The sequence below is a fragment of the Apis cerana genome, linkage group LG4 (genome assembly GCF_029169275.1).
Source record: "Apis cerana isolate GH-2021 linkage group LG4, AcerK_1.0, whole genome shotgun sequence".
NCBI lineage: Eukaryota > Metazoa > Arthropoda > Insecta > Hymenoptera > Apidae > Apis > Apis cerana.
The window spans coordinates 12,062,064-12,084,815 of NC_083855.1; the positions used below are offsets into that span (position 1 = coordinate 12,062,064).

The 22,752-nt window shown below is 44.3% G+C and overlaps 3 protein-coding genes across 54 annotated transcripts in view; 1 reads left to right on the forward strand and 2 right to left on the reverse strand.

Annotated features, from left to right (window-relative positions):
* Positions 1–7,529, forward strand: part of LOC107993914 (microtubule-actin cross-linking factor 1) — a 75,165-nt gene extending 67,636 nt beyond the window's left edge. For 26 of the 50 annotated variants that reach the window (XM_062074321.1, XM_062074324.1, XM_062074330.1 and 23 more), the window contains 7 exons: positions 1,759–1,921; positions 2,032–2,169; positions 3,102–3,285; positions 3,846–3,908; positions 4,352–4,471; positions 4,914–4,973; positions 5,426–7,529. In XM_062074321.1, the coding sequence (XP_061930305.1) occupies positions 1,759–1,921; positions 2,032–2,169; positions 3,102–3,285; positions 3,846–3,908; positions 4,352–4,471; positions 4,914–4,973; positions 5,426–5,600 (903 nt within the window). In that variant the 3' untranslated portion in view covers positions 5,601–7,529. Of the gene's footprint in view, positions 1–351; positions 414–1,758; positions 1,922–2,031; positions 2,170–3,101; positions 3,286–3,845; positions 3,909–4,351; positions 4,472–4,913; positions 4,974–5,425 lie in introns of all 50 variants that reach the window. The other 24 variants (XM_062074305.1, XM_062074313.1, XM_062074322.1 and 21 more) reach the window with 10 other exon arrangements.
* A 101-nt stretch (positions 7,530–7,630) lies between these two features.
* LOC107993915 (formin-2) lies at positions 7,631–17,642 on the reverse strand. Its single transcript, XM_017050589.3, is given in 10 exon segments — positions 7,631–8,273; positions 8,335–8,588; positions 9,566–10,103; positions 10,740–11,027; positions 11,125–11,249; positions 11,383–11,650; positions 11,653–12,597; positions 12,675–12,844; positions 16,233–16,629; positions 17,096–17,642. Coding segments are annotated over 10 exon segments (3,615 nt in total). The 5' UTR covers positions 17,579–17,642; the 3' UTR covers positions 7,631–8,126.
* Positions 17,643–18,657: 1,015 nt separating this feature from the next.
* LOC107993910 (hemicentin-1) overlaps positions 18,658–22,752 on the reverse strand; it is a 29,832-nt gene continuing 25,737 nt past the window's right edge. For all 3 annotated transcript variants that reach the window (XM_062074356.1, XM_062074357.1, XM_062074355.1), the window contains exon 7: positions 18,658–22,177. In XM_062074356.1, the coding sequence (XP_061930340.1) occupies positions 22,017–22,177 (161 nt within the window). In that variant the 3' untranslated portion in view covers positions 18,658–22,016. The remainder of the gene's footprint in view (positions 22,178–22,752) is intronic.

Consider the following 22,752-nt stretch of genomic DNA (forward strand, 5'->3'; position numbering starts at 1 on the left):
TATTTATCTCCTATCGAACGAATGATGCCTCTCGAACAACTCCTATCCTTCCCTCCCTCTATCGAAGGACGAGCAACCGTTGCAATCCCCGGGAACGATCGGTATCCTCGACTTGTTCGACGGAGGTGCTTGCTACTGGATTCTATCTGGATTTTATCACAATATTCGATCAATTGTTCCCGGATCGAAGGTCGGGAGTGCCGAACGTTGGAGAAACGATATGATATATATATATAAATAATAGTTTTCGCGTATTCGCGGATTAGTATTTACGGGTGAACTGTAAGAAAATTACTCGATATTGTGCATAACGATCTCTCCTGTATTGCTGTATTATTGGTGCGTGCATAGTGGCGTTGATCGGAGATACTTCGAATCATCATAAGCTACTATATCTGTCCCAACTTCCTCTGGTAAGTTTGCATGCATCTCTTTTCTCTCTATCTCTCTGTCTCTCTCTCTCCATCCTCGGTGTAAGAATATTTATTCTCTGCGTCGAACAATCTGTCATCCGTGATCTTTTTTTTTCCGTTTCTTTTCTCTCTCTCTCTCTCTCTCTCTCTCTCTCTCTCTCTCTCTCTCTCTTTCTTTCTCTTTCTCTCCGAACATTATTTCCTTCGACAAATCGATCGGTTTCTAAATTCACGAAAAATTCACGGTGGTGTTGAAAGGTTGCAAACGAACGACCGAGCGGAAAATGAAAAGAAAAGAAAAAAAAAAGATTTTCGTCGCAAAGGATTATTCTTCCTGCAAAGAATACGTGGGATCCACGCGACGCTGAAGGAACGATTTTTTTGTTTTAAATTAATTCTTTGCGCTCGACGACTCTTTCAGTCGAGATGATTTTGCAATGACGAGTGTGATTACAGGTAAAAATGATTTTATATACTTCGTGCAGTAAAGAAATAAAGAAGGTATTTGATCCGGTTGAATTAAAAGAAATCTAACAGTGAATCGCTCGAGTTGCCGCACAATGGTACGAATAATGGAAGTAAATTATGAAAATTATAAAATAAAAAAAGGACATAGCGCGTGTCGACCGAAAGATCGATTCCTTATTTCTCAAAAATATAATGGATTGAGCAACGATGGAAATGCATCATAATAGAAGATACCTTAAAATGAATATCAGTAGCTAGTATCCGCTAGGTGGCGAGTTTTGCGAACCAAATATGGCGGTAAAAAAAAAGTAGAAATTTTCTACTTTTCATGCGTAATTGACTCTTATCGATGTTGAATCGTTTAATTTACAAAAATTTTATAACGATTTAAATTAAAATAAACGAATTTTTCCAGATTCATATCCGTTACAAAATCGAGATTTAAATATTTATTAAAAAATTCGCAAGATATTTTCTCTGATCTGTAAAACTCTTTAAAAAAATAGAATTAATTCGAAAAAATTATTTCCCTCCTAATTTTATATGAAAATGAATTTTCTCAATGCGGTTATTCAATAATAAATATTATTCGAACTACGAATTGAGAGTCGGCTCTCGAGCGTGCAAAATTCCTTCGTCTCGGTGAAGAAACGAAATCGATCGAATTTCCTTCCGCCTCGCGATTCGACGTCAACGTTTCAACTAACACCACTCTCTCTCTCTCTTTCTTTCTCTTTCTCTTTCTCTCTATCCGTTCGCGTCACTACTCTACCTCCTCTGAAGTAGAACGCATCATCATCATCGTCGTCGTCTTCGTCGTTATCGTCGTCGTCATCCACCGTGTTCGTTTACCAGAGCTCGATTTTATGTCGCGTAGGTGAGGGAGCGAAGTGCGCGAAGCGTTCCAATGGGACAATCGCGGGCATCCCGCTCCTCGCTCAGCGCCGGCACGCCGGATAGCCTGAGCGACAACGAGAGTTCCTTCAAGATTGCCTCGGCAAGGAAATCGAGCACACCGTACAGAAGCACAATGACACCTGGTAAACGACATTTCTTAATGATGTTTCAATATTCTTTAAGCATTATTCATTTATTAATAATATATAGGGAAGTAATGACGAGCGAATTCTTGGTAAATTTGTTTATATAGGAGGTAGCCGGCCATCCTCGAGACCGGCTTCGAGACCAGCGTCCAGACCCACCAGCAGGCCCGGAAGTAGACCGGCGTCCCGACAAGGAAGCAAGCCACCGAGTCGATATGGATCCACTCAGTCGTTGGACAGCACTGGTAAGCGATTTCAACATACGTGAATTTCGTTCTTTGACCATCCTTGGATCGATGCTAATTCAGTATATATATATATATATATTATATGTGTAGGTTTAACTATACTAAGAGAAATAGAAAATGATTAAAGATGTTGAAAATAGTGAAAATGAAATTAACGTAATTCTAGAATTGCAGCTGCTTACGATAAAAAGTTTATGCGACTTAAAAAGATAAAATGAAAATTCCGCCGTTCGGCCACTTTTGTCTCTATTATTCTAACGTAACTTCACAAGAAAAAATATATTAGACATGCGAATAAGTTTTTTTCCCTTTTTGTTTTTCCAATAAATTCAAGATTTTATTGCATAAATTAAAAATATCGTACTCATTATTCGAGTTTGTAAAGTAAATAATAATTGATTTAATTTTATTTATATGATAAATAATAGTCAAAATGTAGAAAAGCATACATAATAAATAGATGTGTAAGAAATATATATAGTAATATTTAAGAACACTTTATAAACGCGAGTTAAAAAGTGTATATATGTATGGTATACTTTTTTAGAGCGCTCAAAAATATACGGGTTCTGGAAGCGCGTTGAGCGAACAGAATTAAAATTATTAGAATGTTAGAAAAATGTTACTCTTAAAAATTTCATGAAAAAGAATATTATCGATGAAAGTTTTGCTAACATCGCAAAAAATGATTCGCTAGACGCTTCAAATAGCGATAATAATTCTACGAAAACATTGTAAGCGACGATGAACGCTCGACCAAACCGTGAAATGGCTCGATCGATATTCTCGTTATATATAGCGCGCTCCATTAAACTTAAATCGTTAAGGCAAAGTGAAGTTTAATCGTCTTTGTTTTGTTCGACCGAGCAAAACAAAAACAAAAACCGCGAATTATTTTTATAAATATATTTTTTCTTTTCTTCTCAAAGACGAGTCGACGAACGTTAGCCGTATTCCGCGAAGAACGGCGGTGAGCACGACGGGAAACACTCCTACATCGAGCAGGCACAACAGCGTTTCAGGAAAACGGCTTGGAACGCCTGTGAACGGGTCGAGTTCGCGGCCCCGAACACCAACAGGGCTTGTTAGCCCCGCGAGTGGTGTCCCATCCAGGTAACGTAACGCCTTAATTTCTAAATAGCAACCTCGCACTCTCGATGTGTGCGTTTATAGCATCCGAGAAAAAGAGAACTTTTTCATTGAGATTATCTGCGTACGACTAACTCGCATCTTGTCCAAAAATAAAAGAAGAAAGTTGATTTTTTTTTGCCGCATCGGTTCGATCATAAGATACAAACGGAGCATCAATGTACGTATTAACTTAAACATGCATTTTCGTAATTATCCGTCCGTGGATGATCCTTGGAATGGATCGATGATTGTCCCTCCCGTGTGCTGATGAAGAGATGAAATATTTCGTTTCCCCGGCATTTTTGATCATCCTTGTTTATTTTCTTTTTCTTTTTTTTGTTTCTTTATCTTTTTTTTCTTCTTCTACTTCTTCTTTTTCGAACGAAACTCGCGAGGAAAAAATATATATATATTTTATATATATATATTTTTTATTTATTTATTTTTAGAATCTTAGAACCACGCCTGATTAACCATCTGGTTCTCACGTGTCGGTTAAATAACGACGATTAACATAAATTTGGTTAATAACATTTTTTTAGGTTTGGCACGATCCATAGAGCTTCGAGCATTCCAACCCTGACTGGTGTCGGCACACCGATCAGGTAAACTGAATTAACGAATTATCGAAATTGATGAGGGTAGTAAAATTGGCAGGGGATTTGGCTTTAGCTTTTCGCTCGCGGCAAGGTTGGTCCATCATCTAATCCGTCATTCTTCCAAAATTCATCTTAAGCCCAGGTGCTTTCCAATCTTAATAGATATAAACTTTTGGCAAAATTTCTTTTAAAAGAGGGGTTGGAAAACGCCTGATTTCAATGTTCAATGCTCGCGGCAATGGTGAAGGTGAATTAATTTTTCTCGTTTTCCTTTCTTTTTCCTTTCGTTTTCTTTTTTTCTTTTTCCTCGCCAAAAGCAAGTAAGAATATCGGTTTATTATTATCATTCGTCTTAATGGAAAGGGACGCGCGATAGAAAGAATCCGCGCCACGATTCGTATCGATTAACAAACACTGGATTAATTGGACTGGTGATGGGTGATGTTTAGCCGCTCGAGGATCCCCGTGTACGTGGGCACGGATATTAAATCCCCACAATCGACGACCAGCAATATTTCCACTCATTCTACGCAAAGCAACCACTCGACTGTTTCTACCGATTCTACCGGGTATGGACCCAACTTTTCTTCCCCCACTTTTATTAACACCGAATGTAACTCTCTTCTCTTCTTTTCTTTTCTCTTTGCACCTCTTTGCGTTGTGTGTCCGTGTGTCTCTTTGCATGCGCAAACCACAAGTGTATATTGTTTTTCTTCCTACTTTTATCTATTATTTACCTTCCGTTTAGAACGTAGCAACGTAGCTTGCCAACGAATTTTTAACCAAAAACGTTGCGATCGATCGTGAACGTATCTGCATCGACGCGTTCACCTTCGATTTTCCCGCGTTTTTTTTTTCTCTTGGTTTCACAGCTACAAGCTTATTGTACACACACATACACATACTCATTTTATTTTTACACGGTCGCGTTTTTTTAACCGCTTCTTTTCACTTTCAACTGTCGTGTTATATAATCCAATGTCGTGTTTGTTTTTTTTTCTAACACCGTAGGAGCAGCTCGATGTGTACAAATTCAGCCACTAACACCTCGTCGGCCGTTAAGCAAGCTAGGTAATCATCATTTCGGTTTTGATTCCATCCTTATCATTATTATTATTATTATCATTATTATCATTATCATTATTATTATTATCATTATTATCATTATCATTATTATTATTATTATTATTATTATTATTATTATTATTATCATTGTTGTTATTATTATTATTATTATTATTATTATTATTATTATTATTACGATATATAAATTGTGGATCTTTTCATCGTGATCACGCGTAAATTGTGAGACGAATCGGGGCAATAAAGTCAGAGGGAGGGAGGGAGGGAGGGGAAAGGGATGTTCGATCGCGATGTATGATAATTAAGAAAAATTCGGTAAAAAAAAAAGAAAAAAAAAAAAAGAAAAAAGATCATCATCGGAAGTAATCTTGATTCTAAATCCGTTTAATTTATCCATTTCCAACGCTGATCCCAGCCTGATCTTTTTTCCCTCCGTTTAGAACGAGGACACCGTCCAGTGGATCGAGCACGCCACTGCCTCCATCGTTGAAGCTGTCCAGGAAGCCTTCCGGTGCATCGGACACGTCCGTTTCGACGACGACAACGACAACACCCGCCTCCCATCGAAAAGGAAAACCAACCCCGGTCGATCAACGAGCGCCGTTCCGTTTATAGTAGTCATCGCACCAGCTCGAGATTAAAAAATAAAAAAAAAATAAAAAAATAGGCAATAAACGGCGACCGTTATCCTTCGAGAATCGAGGATATCGGATAATAGAAAGATCAAAAGTCGGGGAGGGGGGGTGCGCGTGAGCGCTGTTTATTAGGATATTTTAATGATATTATATATATATATATATATATATAAATATATATAAATAATATATAAAAAGGAAAAGAAACATAAAAAAGGAAAAAAAAAGAATAACGATTCTTCGAACGAGAGGGATCGCCCGAGAGGGGTTTGTTGCTTGCTAATCCTCGTTGCCAATCGTTGCCAAGCTTCTCTCTTTTCCTTTCAGCCTCGAACGAACGAATTATCGATCGAGGAGGCTGCCCCTCTCGGGCATACGTTCCGTCGGTATACGAATCGAATATAAAAAAAGAGCTTATAACACTATTGATGAGATATTTTGTAAAAAAGAAAAAAAATAGAAAGGAGATGACGATTACGATGACGACGATTATAACGAATTGGACGCGCGTTCGAATGGGAGTGAGAAAGAGAGAGAGAGAGAGAGAGAGTGAGCGCGCGATCCGAAGAGGAAAAAGTAATTGATCGCGGTAACCGCGAACGTCCGTGTGACGCGTACGTAAATAAATCGATACGTATGTGGGGAAGACGTTCGCTCCGCGAATATGACGACGACGACCGAAATGAATTTAACATTATTTCGTAAATAAGTTTTTCTTTACCGAAAGAATTAGCTCGTAACGATTAATTGTAATTGTAATTTTACGTTATCCATAGGGATTATTACTACTACTATTACTACTACTACTATTATTACTACTACTACTATTACTACTACTGCTACTACTACTGCTACTACTACTACTACTACTACTACTACTATTACTAGGTTTTTACCGGTCGTAACACAATCGAAGAAACGAGCGTTTCATGTTCGCGGGTGTAATGCGTATTCACGAATCACGAGATCGCCGACTTCGTCGATTCGATCGATCCTTTCTTTTTTCCCTCCTCCGTTTCTTTTCCACATTGTTTCTCTATTTTTGTTTTTTTTTCTCTCTTTCCAATTACCATTTGTTAATCACCGCTCCGTCTCTCGTTTTTTCACTTTACTAGAGATAGAGAAGAAAAAAAAAGGGCCCCTACGGAAGAGAGCACGATCGAAATTAAGAAAGAGTGAGAGTGAGAGAGAGAGAGAGACAAAGAAATGAGCATCGTGTATAATTAATGCTCGATCCTCCTCCAAGTCGGTGTCGCGTCGGGAACTCAACTCCGCGAGTAAGACAATTTCCTAAAAAAGAAAAAAAGAGAAAAAAAAAGAAAGAAAAAGACACGAATTTAACGCTACTACACGCAACATGATTGCCTTACGTCTGTCGCCGTAAAACCGCTTCTGCGCGAAATCGTACCTGCCTTACCGAAGTGAGCCGACCCACGGATGAACCGAAAGGGCCCTTGAACGAAGTTGTTATCGGCCGAGCGAACGAAATAATATATGAACATAACCTGTGCTTCGATGTCCGGTGGTAAAAGAAGAAAAGAAACCAGTTCCAACCAGTCTTGTCGGGCTTTACAAACGGTGTAAATCTATTTTGCAAATTTCCGAGCGTTTGCTCCCTCCCTCCACCCCTCTTTTTCTTCCTCTTTTTTTTTTACATTTTAAAACGCGCGCGCGTGAGAGAGAGAGAGAGAGAAATAGCACGATTCAAGTAACGAACGAACGAACGAATGATGTGATTAATCTATTAACTATTCTTAAATGTTTAATCTCTGTTTTCCGCTTTACTTGAAGGTTCTGTATCGTCGCTACTACTAATTGCAGTGGAAAAAAAAATATACGCAAAACGCACACGCATTTGACACCAAAAAACAAAAAAAGCAAAAAAAAAAAGATACGAAAAAAATGAAAATAACGACGAGATCATTTCCCTCCACTTCCATTTCCCCTTTTTTTTCATCCGAAAAATATATACGGTTCAAGCGGGGAGGGTAAAAGAAGAAACGAGCAGGATTCATGTAAAAAGTAACGTTTATTATAATTATCCGAATATTTCATTCGCGGAACAATCGTATTTACAAATTATAACAAATTATATACGCAAACTTAACAACAAGCCTTATTTACAATATTACAATTCGGATTCTCTCGTATCGATTCTTATCTATCAGCGTAATCAATAATCGTTATTCGATTCGAATTCGATGAAACTTTAGTGCCGTAGAAGAATAATAATGATAATAATAATAATAATAATAATAATAATAGGACGGATCGAACGGAACGGACGATCGATCCAAAGAAATTGCCCTCGTATACGTATACAGGTGTATACGTGTAGCGTAGCGTGGTATACCAACCAATCCTCACTCGAACACCGTTCCGATTAAATTGGAACCGCGTTGTCGATTTCCAATCCACAATATCCAAGATCGAAATACTCTTTTTTCTTTTCACTTACGCGTGTACATATATATATATATTTTCTTTCTTTCTTCCTTTTCCTTTTTTACTTTCGCGACAATTTTTGAAGCCGTGCCTTCAATCCCGTTGCGCTCAATTTCAACTTCTCCACCTTCGTCTTGTTCTCGTACTTCTTTTTCATCTCCTCCATCCGTTCCTTCTTTATTCGTTGCTGCTCCTTCTTCCAGATATCCTGTAAACAAGCGTAACAAATTGGGATCAGGTTGCAAAGAGGTTAGAATCTTCCAAGTTACCTTGAAATCTTGACAGAAACCCAGCCAAAGGGCGAAGAACGCGTTTGGATCGGCCGCGTCGAGATTCGTTCCTTTCGGCTTGTATTGGTAGAACTGCATCACAGCCTTGAATTTTCCCCTAGCCTCGAGCAGTGCCTGCTGCTCGTTGGCCAGCTCTGCCCTCGCCTCGCGGAAAAACGCGTCCATTTTCTCTTTGAACGGCGCTGACGAATCAGGATCCGCCTCGACCACGGCGTTACACTTCTCGACGCAACCTTGGTGGGGGGAAAAAAATGAGAAGTAGAATAATAAGGAGAAACGGGAGTGAATTATATTTATGTCCCATAAGTTTCTTTCGCGCTAGAAATTTTACTGGTTATTTTTAACGTGAACACGCGTGCTTATCTGTTCATGGCATCGGTTTCACTCGTCCCAGAGCTCTTTTAAACGCGATTACTATCGTGTCATCCATATTTGTTTATTTATTTGATACTTAGGAAGGATCTTGGGAAGATATTCCACAGGATTTCTAATGAAACTACTTGAATTGTTATAAAAGTAATACAAAAATGGTGTATTCTCTATGATTTTTTCTCATTTAAATTATAAAATTGGTAAATTATAAATTTCAATTCCGAAGACAATGCGAAACGTTGCATTGGCTGTAAGAGAAAAAGAGTACTTCTTTCGTACTCTCCACATTTCTGTCTGACGGTTCCATAAAGGAAATAAAAATGCAGGGAATATTTGGAGGAATATTTTGCAAAGAAAAAAAATTTTTGAAAAAGGGAATAATGAGGCTTCCTGAAAGATCCTTCCGGAAGAAGGTGACAGAACAGAAATATTGTGTGAAAAGAAAAGGAAAGAAACTTATAGAACATTCTAATATATATTATATATTTAATTATTATATTTTATATATATATTAAGCGTGCGAGTAAATTCTTTCTTCCTATTTTTTCAAATTCAAGATTTTAATATTTTAAATCAGGTACAAGATTACCGTCTCAAAATACTTTCTATATCACCTTCATTCTCTATAATCTCTTCCCATTTCATGGATAAATTTTAAATTCCATCCCCGACAATGCAATTGCATCGAGGAATATTTTGCGAATAACTTGTCAAAAATTTTGGAAAGAGGGATGTAAGAATATGACAGAGCACAAGTGTCGTATATTAATTTCATTTATGAAAAAAAAAAGAAAGAAACTTATGGGACACACCCTGATACGTATATGATCGCGTTTACCTTCGAGCTCGTTCTTCAGCCTGTCCAACTCGGCGGATAGGTTTTCAAAATTTATAGTGGAAGCCGCCTCCATGTCGGCCGGTTCTGGAATCGGGAGGGGTAACGGCTCGTCGAAATTGTGATCCTTCTCCTGCGCCAATCTCGCCCTAACTATGTAATGGAGCAACGTGACACCCGCCACGTTCGACTTGACATCCTTCAATCTGCCCAGAATCTCGAGGCCGAAGCCGTCCGCCTGCCCCCGCGTCCTGTTCCCCCCGTTCATGTAATTGCCGAACGTGAGGATCAACGCCATCACCTTCTTCAGGGAGCTCGAGTTTCGCAAGAAGTCGCAGGTGCTACGAAGATTCGTCAATTTCGACGAGACGTTCGAGATAGCGTCCTGGAACTCGGCCTGGAACATCAAACACGCTATCCTCTCCGTGAAATGATTGATATCGGCTAGCCTCTTGAGGAAAACCTCCGGTTGATCGAGGGGAACGTCGGGATTCGCGGCCTCGAAAGCTTTTATATCCTCCAATTCTTTCTTCGTTGGCCTCTGCAAAAAAAAAAAGGGAAAGATTGGAAGGTGGTGATTAATCGACACGTGACACGACGTGGTAGAATTTAAGCTCTTTGCGCTCTTTGCGACCACTCGAATTCGAACGACAATGTTTATCCACGCTCGAGTTTTTTTTAGAATATTTTTTAACCTCTTCGTGTAATAATTTTATGAGGTATTATCTAAAATTAGACCGTGATCCGATGATTTGATGGTCAGTGAGAAGAGAAATAGAATTATTTTCAGAGTTTTTCGGTTTTGCGAGCAGAAATGAAATCTGAGTGAGAAGACGAGTTTGAATGGAGATGACACAAGAGTAGGAAAGCGATAGTTCAAGCGGAAGAGATGCAGAAAGTTTCGAATGGATAACACGCACAGAATCAACAAAAAATTATGCTACGAAAAAATTAGAAAGAAAAGTACTATTGCACTGACAAACTCGAGGATGCATCTTGATATAACCGTCTCGTAAGAATATCACGCGAAACAACAATATAGACTTTCTTAATACACAAACATACACGTAACGACACGTAAAATATTAAAATATAAAAGTTTTAATTCGTGAAATCGAGTTTGGTGTAAGAAACGCAACGGGAAGAGCGCAAAGAGTCAATATCGATGTATACCTACGATCTCGTATATCTGCTGCAGCGCCTCCAAATTGATCACGCTGGTGTCCAAATTGTAAACGGCGTTCTCGACCTCGCAAAAATCTACGCGCAAACTCTTCTCCAATATACCGACCGTCTTAGACCGTTTCGAGTCGAGGATCTTGGCAGGCTGCACCTTAGACGGCCTCGTGGCCTCGTCCGTTCTTTTCACCGGCTTTCTTGACGCGGTTACCTGACGCGAGAAAAGGCCGGCGAACTCTTTCATGTCCAAGTTTTTCTCTTCCTCTAGCTCCGCCCACAGCGGGATCTGCGAAACGACGACAATAAAAACGGTCGATAAATAAATACTCCGCCCCTCCCCTCCCCTCTCGCGCTAGAGCGACGACGGAAAAAAGTGGAATTACGTGCACGTGCGAATCCGTAACATCGGTGGAGCCACCACGCTCTGTCGGTACTACAGGCACCAAAATCCTCGTCCAGTAGAGCGGTTTCATAGGGACCTCGGGGCAGAGCGGCTCCTTCCTCATACCTGAACGAAACGAAGCGGAAGAGAAAGGAAAAGAAGAGAATGAGCTCGCTTCGACGACAAAAGGCGAAGAAACAACGCATATTAAACGCCTGTTTCCCCTTTCTCATTTCATATTTTCTGTCCCGTTACTCACACGCTCTGCTAGCCGGGTTCCAACCTCCGTGCGGAGGTGCGGGCAAAGGACTCGGTCCTTGCGACGATCCCTGACTCGCCGCCCCTGGCGGGGGCGGCGGGGGCGGCGGCGGCCCACCGAGGCACGGCGGGGGCGGAGGCGGTGGGGGCGGAGGCTGCTGCTGCTGCTGCTGCTGCTGCCCGCCGGCGAAAACGGGCGGCGGTGGAGGCGGCGGGGGCGGCGGCACGCCGATCATGGGCGTCGGTGGCGGCGGAGGCGGAGGCGGGGGCGGCCCACCCCGGTTGCGGCCGTGGCTTGAGGCGGTGGCGGCGGAGGCGGAGGCGGGGGTGGCGGCGGCGGAGGCGACGCCGCGCGCAGTCCTCCGCCGATCGTGGTGGACGAGGACGAGGAGGAGGGAGGGGGCGGGGGCGGGAGGGGCGGGGGGGGGGGGGGCGGTGGAATCGGGGAGGCGAGGCAGGGCGTCTGGGTTGGGGGAGGCGGAGGGGCGACCGGGGGGTACGGCACGGGGTACCTTTGGGCGGAGGGCGCGGGCGAGGGTGGCGGAGGGGGCGGGGGCGGTGGGACGGTGGGGGCGGCGTGCGACGGCTGTGTGATGGGGTGGAAGGTTGGCGGCGGTAAGGGAGGTGGAGGCGGGGGCGGGGGGACCGCGGCGGTGGTGGAGGCGGTGGAGGTGGAGGATAAGGATAAGGGGGCGGCGGGCGTTCGTTGCGAGGGGAGGGACTGAGTTGGGAGGGGAGGCGGGGGCGGGATGGAGAAGGGCGGTGGGGAGGCGGGTTTGTTGAGGGAGCGGTAGTCTAGGAAGGGCGAGGGCGGGGGCGGCGGGGGAGGCGGAGGCGGTGGCGGAGGGGGCGGCGGGGGAGAGGCGAGTTGGGGCAGGGGCGAGGGGGGCAGGGTGAAGGACAATCGGCCGAGCGGTGGTCCTCGAGTTGCGGTGGTCGGGTCCTTGGAGGCGGCGCTCGGGCAACGGTCGAGCCGGTCTCGTGAGTTGGCATCGTGGGGGGTTGAAGTTGGTGGCTCTGGAAGTGTGGCCGACGGGGACGTTTGTGTGGATTTACCTTGAGTACTCCTTCCCGCATTTTTGGCGAACTCTCGTAACCGTTCGAGTTCCTGTTTCAATAACTCCTTCTCGGAGTCGCGTCGCCCGTTGCCGGAAACCTGGTCGGAAGTTAAACCGAGGGATACGGATGGCGTGTCCCCGTACTCGCACGAATCTTCCTGAAACGGGCGAAAGTTTGATTTAGCGTTGGGCGGAGGAGGCGATGAAGGTTGAGTGATATTGATCAGGGTGTTACCGCGAAATCCTTGTTCCGGGCGACGCCATCGATTGTGATCGATCCGATGATACCGTCCGAGACGAGGCTGGAATATATTCTGGACGCGAATTGCTCGACTTCGGCATCCGTGAGTATCGACTTCAATTGGTCCGGGAGGGCCGAGATCAACGTGCCAACGATTCGTCTCTCTGAAAGTGTGGACGAATTATCTAAATGCTTTCGTCGTGTTTCTCTTCGTCTGTTAATTTTCCTCCAATGTAATCTCACCCGATCGTTCGTTTCGAAATCAAGGAAAACTCGAAGAAACGAGACAAACATCGAACCTGTGCAATTCTCACTGAACTTAATGACAAGCTCGTTTCTGGCTTCGACGCCATCGCAGCCTTCCTCTAGCATCTAGCTCTTATCCGCACCTGTCCGATCCCTGAAGATTTTTCCCAATTTCAAGATCGAGGCATGATCGATTCACGTTGACGAGCTCAACAATGGATTCACTTTCTCTCGTTGCTTTCCACGCTCGTCCACCACAAATTTTGCGCGCCTCGCGATAACGTTTGATCTCAGAGTTAACCTCTGACAGTAGTGAGATAATAATTGCCAATCGTATAACCAAAATAATTTCTCCTTAATCGAAATAATATGCTCCTTCCTGCAACGACCAGTTACGATCCGAAAGAAACACCACTCCGATAGCTTTCAACGTCATGTTGAAAAGCTCGAATTGAATTTTTTACCGATTTCCCGTTGAAATTTTATGCGAGAAACGAGGGCGTAATCATCGTTGGACGATGAAAACACGAACGCGACGCGTGGCGAATCACGCCTCCTCGATAAATCTTATCGCGTTCCTTATCGAAATGAAACGTTATATATCATGGATGAGTGTACATAGGTATTCGGTCTTTGATCTATGTTAAACTCGTGCATCGTTCGAGTACAAAAGTAGATCAAATATTTGATAGAATTTTATCTCGTATCTTGAAATTGCGCGGAAAATTAGTTGAATTCGATTCGATCGAAAAAATTAACGTTAATGTCGATAGATTTATTATGATGCGTTCTTAGATAGATATTCTCATGCATTACACGTATCCGATTGTATTTATGGATTTTTCAATCGCTACGAATAATATCCAAATTTATATGAATTGCAATAGATTAAATAAAGAAAGTACTAAGGTTAATGAAATATTTGGAATCGTCTCTTCGCGGGGCAACTATAGACAAGGAGAAGAGATAATGAGAAAAGGATAGAAATAGAGAATTATTCGTTAGTACCATCTTTCCAATATCAAAGATACTTTTTTAAAAAATCATTTTTCTAAAAGTATCCAAGAAATGGCGCTGCTATCCAATTCTTATTCTATCCTAATATATAATATATATAAATATTACATTAATTTGCATAATGGTTCCTTTATATTATTTTTAAAAAAGTATTTGTTAATATCGTACAATATGCGCTTTCGTTTACGAAGTGTTAAATAAGTGTTAAATAAGTTCGGTCGATAAATTAAATAGCTACTAAAAAACGTTTCGGAGATCAGCGCCATCTCGCGTTTGGATCACTGAAGCTCCAATTTGATATTAGCATAACAGAATATACAAGGAGGTATGCGAGATCGTAGACAAGAAAAACAATATTGTAAGAAAAGGACAGAAAGCATCTTCCACCATTTCAAAAATACCGCAAAGAAAATTCATTAATAACTCGTTTTCTATTAAAAATTTCAACACTTTTAAGCTCGCATATCGTAATTAGAACTCCAGCCAAGTTTCTCGTATCAATTTTAATACCAAATTTTACGCAATTAATTAATTATTAACGATTAACGCGTCATAGGTTCTGATACATCGATGACGCCATATTGAAAATTCATTAATAATTCCTTTTCTATTGAAAATTTATTAATAATTCCTTTTCTATTGAAAATTTCTGCACTTTTAAGCTCGCATCTCGCAGCTAGAACTCCAGCCAAGTTTCTCGTATCAATTTTAATACCAAATTCTGCTCAATTAATTAATTATTAACGATTAACGCGTCATAGATTCTGATAATGTCATATTGAAAATTTATCAACAACTTATTGAATATTTTCTTATTGAATATTTCGATACTCTTAAGATACGAGAAACTTGGCTGGAGTCCTAGTTGCAATATTCAAGCTTGAAAGTGTTGCAATTTATAGCGGAGGATGAATTATTAATGAATTTTCTATTTGGCGTCCTCGAAATGGAAGATGCTCTCCGTCCTTCTCGCACAATGTTGCTTTCCTTCTCACTTCGAATACCTCTTCATGTATTCTGCTATACTAATAACAAATCGAAGCTTCTGTGATCCAAACGCGAGATGGCGTTGATCTTCGAAACTTTCGGAAACTCTCTCACTTATCGACAAAACGTCAAATTCAACGATTTTAATAAAATTTAAAAAACAAATGATTTGAATCTATAATTCTCCGTAATTTAAAAATCATTCAAGCAGAAATGTATGAAGAATATAGAGATGAATGAAACAAAAAAGGAGAAATATTTGCTTGCACGTGCTATATACATGTTTTTAATTTGTATATAACGAAACACGTTATATAAAATAGCAATTTATAGGGAATAAATTTTTATACGTATAAAATAATATATGTAAAAATGTAAACACATGCACGCATAGATTCTTGAAATTTTTAATCAATACAGGCTAAGAAGACAATAAAGTTACTAAGAAACTATTTCATAGGTTTATATAGATTCTGTAAATACGGAAGGACGAGGCATCTTAAGAATAAGACATCTCTAATGCCGTAAATGAAATGTGTACATAGAAAGGGCAGAAAACAATGAGGTAAGCAAGTATCATATAGAAATATAGCGTCTGCGCTATCTCTTAAATAACGAAGACATCTCTGACGAAAGTAGGATAGAATAGAGCATTCAAAAGATGGCGCTGCAGTCAATTTTTTTTTTTTACCCTATTTTACTCTGCCTTGAAAGAAATGTATTCAAGAACGACATCACGGATGATGAATTCTTATCTATTCTTCCCTATCGCTCTTTATACCCTCCAATTTTTATCCTATCTCTATCTATCATTATTTGCTATATCCTTCTTTATACTTGCTCTCGATCACAAATATATGGATGTACTTTGAACGTACTCTCATTATTATTGAAACTACACTTTAATGAAGTATCTCAAGTACAAAAATTTTTACACAAATATAATTGTATATACTTTATACTCATATCTCCAAGAAATATTTCGTTATTCCATTAATTATTTAATTAATTATTGCAATTTTGAAATTTAATTTCGACCATTATCAACGTTCCAATCCTGTTCTAATCCAAATTAGAGATACTAAAAATTAAAAAATCCAATGAATATTAGATTCTATTCTCGTGATAGATTTCTTTTCCCTTTTGATCGATCCTATCCGAATATTTCAAAGCATGCAACAGCAGCAGTTTACAAGTAAATACAAAAAAAAAACGACTTTCACGCTTGACTTACTCCGCCTCTCGTTTCTTATTCTCGTATCGATTATTCGAACAGTGGACAGAACAACGAAAAAGGCTTACCGAAAAGCGGGGATACGGAAGAGGGTCCGACTCTCTGTTGATTTTTCGCCTTGATCGACGGCGTCTTTGCAGCTTCCTCTTTCGCTGCAATCGCGGCCAATTCCTCGGGATCTGTGAACACACTGTCGCTCGACGATTCCTGACTCGGTGGCATCGACAGCTCAGCAACGACCATGCACTTGTTGGCCAACCGCCACGAATCCGTGACCAGAAGCGTGGGCTCTTGCTTCTGATCCGTGCTCGCCGTTCCCTCCTTCGTCCTCGCATCATCCTTCGTAGAGGCCTCTCCAGGTTCGTCCTCGTCCCTTCCACCCACCTTCTCGATCCCGATCGATCTCTCCTCCCGCGTACAACTCTTTTCCGAGGGAGAATCCTGCCTGATGTCCTGAGGGCTGACCTACTCGAAAAGGGGGAAGGAAGATATTAGAAATGAAATATCCCCCTTCCCTTTCTAATCCTCTTTTTTGAACATGTACGTCTTTGAACAAATGATCGTTCGAGATGCCAATCCATTTAAATATTAGGGTTAGGAGAGAGGTCATCGTGTTCGACAGTTGTTATTTCGATCAACGAAAATTCGATGATCTCGAGGCGAGGGCGGTTGAAGGGACGACAAGCCGCGGGTAGGAACGCGTGTGTCATCGTGCGTGAAACGTGCGCCGTTGTTGAATCGCCCCAACGTGGCGCCGGTCAGCCAGCCAGCCAGCCAGTCAGCCAGCACTGCGGTTAACTGCGTTCCGTCAACTGTCAAAACACCACCCCCTGCCTTCCAACTCTCGACCAATTTCACGCAATTTTCTGAATCCATCTCCCTCTCTCTTTCCCTCCGAAACGAACAAATTTGGAAAAATTTTTCAAAATACCTTCCTCTCCGCGGCGGAGGCAGGCGGTTTCGGAGCTTGCCTCTTCTGGGTCAGCCGCTTCTCCACGCAGACCCCCGCCTGCCTAGATCCCTCCTGCTCCTGCTTCCTTCCAACCGTCTCCTCCTCCGCTTCTCCGCCACCATCCTCGGCCTCCACGTCCTCCAGGCCATCCTCCGACGACGCGGTGCTCGCACCACCTTTACCCTTCCTCCCTCTCCTCCTCGCGTCGCTCTGCAGGTTGCCCATCGCCTCGAATGACGCTTCCTCCTCGGCCAGAGGACGATGCTGACGATGGGAGAAGGTGGCGGTGGCGGCGGCGGCGGCGGTGGTCGGGCTGGACGAGGGTAGAGGAACGGGCGCGGGCCTCGCGAACGCGGCCCTCGCGTAGAACACTCTGAACGTGTTGATACAGAAGCGGGCTATGCCGCGCATAGCCTTTGGCCCTGGCCGCTGTGGCGGCACTGTCGCGGCTGCGCCCTCCATCCCGCCCCCTCGGTCGATACGCCGCTCGCCCTCGACCCAGCGTTACCCGCGGCGGTGCGCGCCAGTCGTCGCCCGCCTTCTCCCCAGCGCCGTTCGCCTCGCGCTCGCGGAACGATCACCGGCTCCTCGACCGCTCGCCGGGAAAGAGAACGGAGGGACACGCGTCGCCACACTCGTCCCTCGTCTCATATCCTTTCTCGATTGTACGAGAGACGTGTGTGTATATATATATGTATGTATGTATGTATATATATATATGTGTGGGAGGGGGAGAGGAGTATTTTCTAGTTGGATTTTTCGAGCATTTTAGATAAGCGAGGATACGTCGTTTAATTATGGTTAATTTGGAGTTGATGAATTAGTTGTGGAGAGAGAGGATGAGGGTGGATCGATGTGAAAACTATGGTGCGAACGCGTTTCGTTACGTTTGTTACGGGTTATCGATCGATGTTTATCGGCCGTTACAGTGGTGAGTGAGGACGCTTTGATCGTTCGTGAACACCGAGTCGATTCGTTGCCTGCACGGCGACTAGAATGGTAGTAACGAGTTTTCGTGGATGCGAGTGATATTCTCTTCTGTTTCTTCCTCGTTCGAGGAGTTTGTCGGGCGAGTTCTTCCTTGATTGGTGAAAATTTATGTAATACCGGCGAGAAGAAACGCGACGGAGATTTGTTAAACGATGGTTTTTAGAGGGGTATAACCGTTGAAATTCACTCGTCTCTGTCACTTTTTTTTTTCTGTCTCAGGAAATTTACGCACGAGAAACGAAACTAGCGTAGCGTACGACGATACTAACGATATAAACACAGGGGAGGGGAACTGTTTTGCATCGAGTAGTCGTCGTTCGAAATGCGCAAGCTCGTGCAATCGGGATGCGAGAGACGCGAAGGGGGAGGTGTTCTCGAAGGATTATCGATGTGTACGTTTTCGTTCCTGATAATAATCGGGGTGACTTTCAACAAGCGAATTTTGGTTGTTTCGATCGTTCGTTTGATTATCGTTTGATTATTCCCGAAGGTAAGTTTCGATCGAGTCAGGTGGGGGGATCGGGTTTCCGAAAGGAGTAACAACGGGGACATTGTCGTTTTATCGTTTATTTTATATCGCAACATAAAATTTGTACAAATAATAATTCGTAATAATATCGTAACTATAATGGACGATAATTGATATATATATATATGTGTCGATCGATATATATCAATTTCAAATTTGCACGCGACACGCATGCGGCGGACGTGATGCGCGCGCATCGCGACGCTTTGAGCGTCCCCTGTCGACGCGCGTAGAGCACGCGCTGCACGCGTAGAAATCACTCCGACCGACACTCGGTATGGCAGGGACCTTGTTCGATGATGTGTATCTTCTCGCGGTATATCAACGCTTCCGTTCCCGGAAACGGTGAAATCTATTTGGTCGGGAGGTCGGTCGGTCGGTCGGTCGGTTAGTCGTTGAAAACGGCGGAAGAACGGTGATTTCCAATCGCTTCCGGAGACGATGTAGTAGCGGTCCAAGATGTATCGAGAAACAACCGAGAATCTACTCGGAGACGTATTTTTTATTTCGTCTTGTCGCGTTTTTAAAATTGTAGATAAAATTTGAATATATATATCAACTAGAAGAAAGAAACGCGTGGATAAAAAATTGTATCGGAAACGAATAAAATAAAAGAAGAAAAAAAAAACGAAAAGGAATTTCTAATAGCAGCGAATAAAGGAGACACCGTCCCGCGGTCGATAAAAAAGCTCGCCCGTTCTCCCCCAGACGATAAAAAAAAAGAAATCATCTTCGTAACTCGGCGAAGAAATGAGATCACAAGTCGAAAGGAACGAACACGATCGGCTGGTCCTTTTTTTTTTCTTTCTATCCTCCTCTCTTTCTCCTTTCTCTCCTTTATCCCTATATATCTCTGCGGCCTTTCCTAATAGCGCGCGTATATTTTGACACGAGTACTAGAACACGAATTGAAACACGATTTTCGTCACGAACGTCGACGGCGTTCGCAAGAGCGGTACAAAAATAAGAACTTCAACGAAGGTCGCTACATTACGCGATATTTCTAAAACGCGCCGCGTTAATACTATGAAATTAAAGGAGCGCACGGATGCGCGAGACAAGAAATATCCTTTCAACGTTAAAAGCGTAGCTATCGTTAGTTCGGATTGAAACCGCGATAGTGAGTCCTCGCGGTTTTCTAACGCGAGACACGGGCAACGCGTCACAGAGGCTACCGAGTATTCCACTTTCTCTTCTCTTAATCGTCCTTCTCCCCTCGTGTATACACGTGCTCGTACGGAAACACGTTACGGAACGAAAGGAGAACGAGGCTGTTGGAATTCTTCGTTGGAATCCTTCGGGCCCTGTCCACAACACGACCACGTGTCCCACTTCGGTTAAGTACTGATACGTTTACCGTTATTTACACAACAGACGAATGTTCGAAAACGTTGCAGTCAGGCGAAATCGATCGATCGCGCGCGCGTGCACGTGTCAAATTGCCGCCAATGTCGAACGTCAGACTTATTGCTTAAGTTACTAAAAGCGCGTCACGGCGCAGTCGAGTTATGGTACATGACATACAGAAAAATGTCCCCCGATCGCGGGGATCGTCGCTCGAGTCGACGGCATCGTCCACGATATAAAAAAGTATAAAATGCGTAAACGCATCGAAACTCGAACGTGAGCGATCGAATTCCGTTAGAATGGTCGAGACACGTTCGAGCCCCGACGTTACACGTAAATATACACGACGAATTACATACGTCGATATTTTCTCCTCTTTTCTCTCTCTTTCTCCCATCCTCTTTTTCGTCTGTCCAACTTTGTCCCTCGAAATGTTTATGGCCTCTTATGGCATCGCGTCAGCCTTTATGCGAGAATCATCTTCTCCCAAGACTCGATCGTTCATCTTTGTCGCGAATTACTTACACGCTACTTAAATATAATACACAAATCGAACGATATTATCGATCGTCGAGAAACTCGTTTCTCCCTTCTTTTTTTTTCCTTTTTTCTTTCTTTTTTCTTTTCTTCTCCTCCCCCTCCTCCCTTTCTTCCTCCTCCTCCTCCTCTTCCAAACGACCAGCGGCTGCCCTTTAACTCTCACAATTGTTCCGACAAAATGATCACTCGAAGCGTTTGGATTCCGTCGTTGTCCGCGAATTCGTTGTCGGCCCTCTTCGAGGATTCCCCGTCATTCAAAAGGTTCCTCGTTGGCCCGTGCTCGCACCCCTCCGCTTCCGCTCTCTCCCCTTCAGGCGCTCGCTCCTTCGATCCTTTCGCATCCTCCTCTCCTCCCTTCGTTCCTCCCAACGCGGACACCGCGACCGTGGTCGTGGACGTGGTCACGGTACTCGCGACCGCTCTGTTCGACGGAACGCTCGAGCTCGCTTCGAACTCCGAGTACGTCGTCCCTCCTCGAACCTCGAATGGGAAATCGCGGCGGGTCTCGGTACATCTCGCCGACGCGCGACGATCGCTCCTTCCTTGGACGAGCCTCGACAAGCGTTCCAAAGTCCGCGCCCTCGCCTCGCAATTCTCTTGCGATTGAAACGTCGTCCCGCAAACATCCTTGCTCGAGGAGGACTCGACGCCGCCTCTCGAGCGAAACTCGCGCTCGAAACTCTTTAACGGCTGTGCACCGACCACGATCGAACTGCCACCGTCCCCGAACGCGATCGACTCGGCGATCGGATCGACCAGGGACAACGTCTCGCGGCAAGCAGGATCACGCTGCTCTCTTCTCTCTTGCTCCGTCCTCGGAACTGCCGCGTTCCCCGCTTCCAATTGCCCGACGCACTCGAAACGGCGAGGCGACAACAGCCCGGTCCCGATCCCCGGATTCGTCCCGAATCTAACCGACCCGAGGCCGCCCCTCGCGGCTGGCGTTTCCGCACCGGCGATGCCCAGCAGCCCTGACTTGTCGATGCGGCGTACGGCTGGCGGCGAGGCGCCGTCCGCGTGATCGCCGTCGTACGGCGACCTTGCTCGGGGATGGGGGGCGCGTCGCGCGGAGTACGGATGATCCGCGAGGGGGGGCGCGTACGTTTCTCGATAGGAAAAGCGCAGGGGGGTGGTGGGCAGGGGGTAGAGGGCAGTAGTGGCGGTGGGATTCTCGGCGATGGTTATCGTCATCACGGTGGTCGTAGCCGCGGTTCCGACCGCGTTGGGCGGCGGGAAGCCGGTCGTGGCGATCCTCCACGAGGGCGGCGGCGGCGCAGGAGGCGGGGGTGGCGGCGGCGGGGGTGGGGGAGGAGGGGGAGGGGGTGTGGACGACTCCAGGGGATTCTCGATGACGATCTCCATCCTGTGGCGGGGGGGAGGGTCGCGCGAGGGTACGTCCACCGGATGATACGCGGGGCCGGTGGGTGCGGCGTGGTGCTATAGCCACGTGGTGCGGGTCGTGGTTGCTCCGGCTCGCGAGCCGGTAGGCAGGTCTCAAACGATTATCTCGCGGATGATCCGCCGCCCCCGGCTGTTCGGGGTCGAGTACCCCGATTCCAGGCTCTCGTCGTACGACAGGCTGACCTGCTGCGGTGGCTTCGCGTCCTCGTCGTAGTTCTCCTGATAGGGTAGACCGGACACGTCGTAAGGCGAATCTGTCGGACAAACAGACGAGTGTAGAGCGTAGAGAATGGGGGGAAGGAAGAGAGAGAATGCACGGCGTACGTGCAACGGGAGCGGAATGAGGTAGGATAGGTTCTTGGGAATTTTAACGGTCTCGAATTTGCTCCTCCGCCTCGTTTCTCCACCATTTCCTTTACTTTCCTTTTCTCTCTCTCTCTCTCCTCGTCGCGAGGAGTTCTTCCTCCAGTCCGTTTAAGAGGTGCAACGTCTTGGTCGAAAAAATTGTGATCGTTTTCCTCGTTGGAATTCGGCACACGACCCCTCGCGTCTCTTTCCGCCCCCCTTTAATCTTAAATCCCTGCCCGTATTTGGCACGTGGGTGTATAAACACGCCGTACAAGACAGAATTCGGTAACGAGAGAACAAAAGGAAAGAAGAAACGGTGGAGAATTTCTAATATCCGGAAGGATTGCGAGATGGAGGAGGAGATCGTTGAAACTTTGATTGCCCGAGAACTTGCGACAGATAGAATTGAATGTTCGTCACCGGTCGATGGTGGTGGTGGTGGGTCGATCGTGGAGAGTCGTGGAGGACGGGGAGGGGTAGA